A 4,567-nucleotide genomic window follows, 5' to 3' on the forward strand; every position below is an offset into this window, starting at 1 on the left:
CAGTTAAATGAACCGTATTCCTCCGAACTTTAATTCCTAAAGGTTTGCTTTTTATGTTTTGATGTTGAATTCACTTTTTTGACAACAATTTTGGGTGTACTGTTTGTTTTTTTTATGTTGGGGGTGCGGCTTATAGTCCGGTGCGGCTTATAGTCCAAAAAATACGGTACTCATATTTCACCTCAAAATGAACAAAGTTCCTCAAATATCTACTACCAAACATCTTTGTTTGTAAAGTTAACGGTAATTTCACTGTTGACCAGCAGAGGCCGCTCTTCTTCTAAGAGAAAAGCATGCAGACTAAAATTAAATGTAAAACCTACAAAGCACGTGGCAGGTGTAAAGAAAAGCCAGCAGAATTTGATGACTGGACCTGGGCGATAGCCAATCATATCCTCTATGTTGCCATAGAAGCGCTCGGCTCCTGGGGACAGAGAGAGGATGGAGACACAGTCATTCCCCAACAAGTCTGTTTGAACAGCAGACATTTAAATAAAAACATCCCTCTGTAGATAAATGAGACATATTATTGCACCATAATGTGACTAATTTAACTCCCAAATAGAAACCCCTTGCTCAGCCTCATAACTGATAGCAGTGTCTTGCCATGTGAGCAACAGAGATGAAACTTTGTAAACAAATCTAACAGCTCGAAATCCTACTCACCATAAATCCAACCGATACAAACAGTCTCAAAAATAGCCACAAAGAGCAAACACATCCCACTGGCTGCGTAGTAATCAAAGAGCTGGAAGATGTACATGCCTCCCTGTGGGAACAAACAGGATGAAAACAAACACAGGAAACATTCTGCACAGATTTGTACTTCTGCAAGTGCCTTAATCTGATTAGTGATTGGAATCAAGTGGTTTGAAGTGATCACAAGGTGTGTTGGGAAAAGAGCTAAAACGCAGGTGAATGTGGCACAGGAGTCAGAAATGTGAAGCCAAGAGTGAATAAAATATCAGAAAAACACACAGCGAGAGGTGCACATATTACTAATACAATCAGTGTAACGAGCTGCAAAATAGGAAAACTTAACATAACCAAAACACAGAATAATCTAAGGAAAAAGGTGCTTAATTAAATATCAATAATAATTAAACACACATTGTGACATGGAGCTGCTACGAGAGCTGATAAAAAATTATATTTCACTTTAAGTATCTCACAGTTTTGTCAAACTGTTTATCACAAGCATGACTATTAAAGCAAACGTCTGGCTTACAAATGTTTTCAGTTTTCAGGGGTCCTGCTGATTTTTAGCGTTGAGATGTCATTTCATCAGTGGTGGGCACCAGTCCGCTAAAGCGCAAATCTGCTAATTGCGGACCTAAATATTTCATTTGCGCTTTAGCGGACTTACTAATTTTTATAATTCATAAGCGGATTTGCAATTTCTAAAATCAAAATGTAGTACCACTAATAACTAATTATCTACCAGTCATTATTATCTTGAACAGCATAATGTATGGCTGTCAATGAATCACAACACACGTGATCTATCCAACAACACCCCTCCCAGATAAACACACTCATTGGGAAGGTATACATCCTTGCTGACTGTTGCTTTCGGCCACGGTTCTGATTTCCCACAATGCTTTGTGTCTGCTTACGTAGCAGGAACGCAATAGCAAAAACAGTAAATGTTTGTAATCCATACCAAAATTTTGTATGTATGTATTTACTTTACAATCGGAGCTCTTTTTTTTTTTTTAAAGTTTAAACGCTGGAGCTCAAAAGCAATTGGCCAATAGTATTAGAGACTCAGAAATGATTTAAAGATGTTATGCTGGTGAAGACTGACATCTAGTGGTCAACTGGAGCAACTACATGGAAAACGTCCTAATCCAGGTAGAAAAAAATCAAAAAGAAAAAATAAGTAGGTCTTCTGGATGGGTTCTTCTTTAGTGAAACGTTACATCTCATCTCCAAAAGACTTCTTCAGTCTGATGAGTTTCAGATGAACTGGAAAACTTTAAAATCCAAGCTCTTATTTTGGAGGGAAGATACTAGTTTCCTGTTCCCCATGTTTTCGTTTCCCGTCAGTCCGTCGTACCCAGAAAGCTTCAGTTTTCCAATAAACAGTTTTAAAATTACTTTATTGATGTTTCTTCAACGAAAAATCTACAACAAACAAAAGAAAAAGTCAAAGAAGCAGCCGAACTAGCAATCCTCAACAACTTTTTAAAGAAGCAGCCGAACTAGCAATCCTCAACAACTTTTTAAAGAAGCAGCCGAACTAGCAATCCTCAACAACTTTTTAAAGAAGCAGCCGAACTAGCAATCCTCAAAAACTTTTTAAAGAAGCAGCCGAGCTGGCAATCCTCAACAACTTTTTAATTTTTACACCAGGAGCTAAAGATCTGTTTCAGGAAATCACATTCCCAGCAATCGGCGATTGTAGAATTAAGTTGTAAAAGAGTTCATACACTGCTAGTTGGCAGTGTTGTGCATATATTGTACATGAATTGTCAGCTATTAAGTGTCAAATTGAACTTGCGCTTTAAAATTAGCTTCCGCTAGTTTTTCAATGGCATAAGTGGTTTTGAAGTTGCGGACCTAAATATTTTTACAAGCGCTTTAGAAATTGCAGAGCTAATTTTTGGATTAGCGCTGCCCACCACTGCATTTCAGTGTGAATGAAAACTCTGATGCATGCTGAAACCTTGCGCAGTCATTGCGTATGTTGAATGTTGAAGCGTACACAGACAAACCTCTGTCAGCATTATGAGCCCAACGAGGAAGGAAACCACAGCAACTGCCAGGATGAAGAGCTCCCTGCGATTTTTACGACGAAAGACAGAAGGATACATATCCACCATGGCTGTCACGAGGCTCTCCACACAAACAAACTGACAAGGAGATGAGTAAAAATCAATATTTGTTTACATGTTTTTTTTTCATGTTTATACTCTCACTGACAAGAAATAGCTAAGCGCCCAGATGGAATGGTGGATATGAAATGAAGCTGGGTGTGTTGCAGGGTTCTGTGACTGCACTGCAATGATTAGAACATCAGGTCACATAGATAGAGTTACAAACATTGCTGCTCACATATCAGTGGGGCGTGACTTGTCCTCTGGCCTGGATTCAAAAGCTAAACAAAGTCACACAGTCTACGTTTTCTCTCTTTAAACAAGTTGGCCCACAGCTCACAGGTCAGGAAGGAAGGGGACCTGGCCTAGCCACGCAGGACCACAACACACATGCTGGGCAGGGACGGGCATTGTCTTGTGGAAAGACTTTACCAGGGAGTAGTGTCAGTAAGGGTAACACCAGGATACTGCTGAGATAAACTGTGGTCCCTAAATCCTGACCAGAGATGACTTGAAGCCGTCCTCTAGTGTTCGCCACACTATGGTGCGAGTGTGAGATGTTTCTCAGTAACACTGATTGTCATCATCTCTGAACATGAACCTGCTCATCACCAGTCCCATGTATTTTAGATAGAGTACCACTGGAACACATCATCTCTGCTCTGGTTTTATTGGCAGCCGCAAGACAGTGAACCTGTAGTTCAGCTTCCAGTTATTAGCCCTATTCTGATGGGATTAGTTTTATCTAGGGACAGCATGCTATTTGTAATAATTGCAGAGATTGTGTTGTTAATCCCGTGCGAACTGGCCATGTCAGTTATTTGTAAAGGAAAAATTCCCCTGCAACCTACTATATTTTGCTGAACTCTGAGGTCCTGTACTAATCCAATGCGAATAGGCATCTCTGTGATTTGGAGAGAAATGGGCTAGATCTGATACGTAGTTAGGCTTTTATTTTCTTTCCAGGACGCATTTTTATTTGCTTTTGGCGAAGAATTGAGGTTTCACTGGAGTGCATTGAAAACCTTTTGGGTCCTGGGCCAACAAAACCCTACCAACACATAACACGCAGCATCAAAAAGAAAAGGCTGAAGAGAAGGAGCAAAATCCTGCTTAAAGTAATGTACACTTTAATAAACTTTGTCAGGTGCTTGTAATGCTGTGTAATGTGACTATTTATGTTTTGGGTCTGCTGACCTTCACGCCTAGTTTTGACTGACTGTCAAACATTCCAGCAACTGCCTGATAACACACCCCCCTCGTGATGTCATCGTGGGTTCTAGATGTGCCAGCTTCTAATAAATCAAACCATTGCCCATCGCTGGTCTGTATGTTGACCAAAACACATCCACACTGGACCACTCCTCTGTGCTAAACTCTAAAGTGTTCTTTCCTGGTGTTTGTTTGTTGATCTCACCTGACTGTCCAGTCCAAGGAAGACAATCATAATAAAGAAGAAGCAGGCCCACAGAGGAGAGAAAGGCATCATGGACACGGCCCGAGGATATGCTATGAAGGCCAAACCTGGACCTGGGACACAATGATATGCTCTTAAAGGGATCCACGATTAGTTGTAACATTAAACTTTATTTGATAAACATTTATTTTAACTGTAAAATAAAGACTGTAAAAACACTGTAGGATGTTCAGTTTTGTAAATTTTTTTAATTATATTTTAACACAGATGGAGCCATTTTATTTACATGCAAAGCATTCTGGGTAAATGATGACATCAACTAGGTCATCGG

The 4,567-nt window shown here is 39.9% G+C and overlaps 1 protein-coding gene across 4 annotated transcripts in view; it reads right to left on the minus strand.

Annotated features, from left to right (window-relative positions):
- The window catches only part of slc6a13 (solute carrier family 6 member 13), a 44,367-nt gene that overhangs the window by 4,287 nt on the left and 35,513 nt on the right, over positions 1-4,567 (minus strand). For all 4 annotated transcript variants that reach the window (XM_014025246.1, XM_014025245.1, XM_014025247.1 and 1 more), the window contains 4 exons: positions 4,237-4,349; positions 2,718-2,855; positions 667-769; positions 324-424 (listed from right to left, as the gene is read on the minus strand). In XM_014025246.1, coding sequence (XP_013880700.1) covers positions 324-424; positions 667-769; positions 2,718-2,855; positions 4,237-4,349 — 455 coding nt within the window. The remainder of the gene's footprint in view (positions 1-323; positions 425-666; positions 770-2,717; positions 2,856-4,236; positions 4,350-4,567) is intronic.

Source organism: Austrofundulus limnaeus, unplaced genomic scaffold (genome assembly GCF_001266775.1).
Source record: "Austrofundulus limnaeus strain Quisiro unplaced genomic scaffold, Austrofundulus_limnaeus-1.0 Scaffold463, whole genome shotgun sequence".
NCBI lineage: Eukaryota > Metazoa > Chordata > Actinopteri > Cyprinodontiformes > Rivulidae > Austrofundulus > Austrofundulus limnaeus.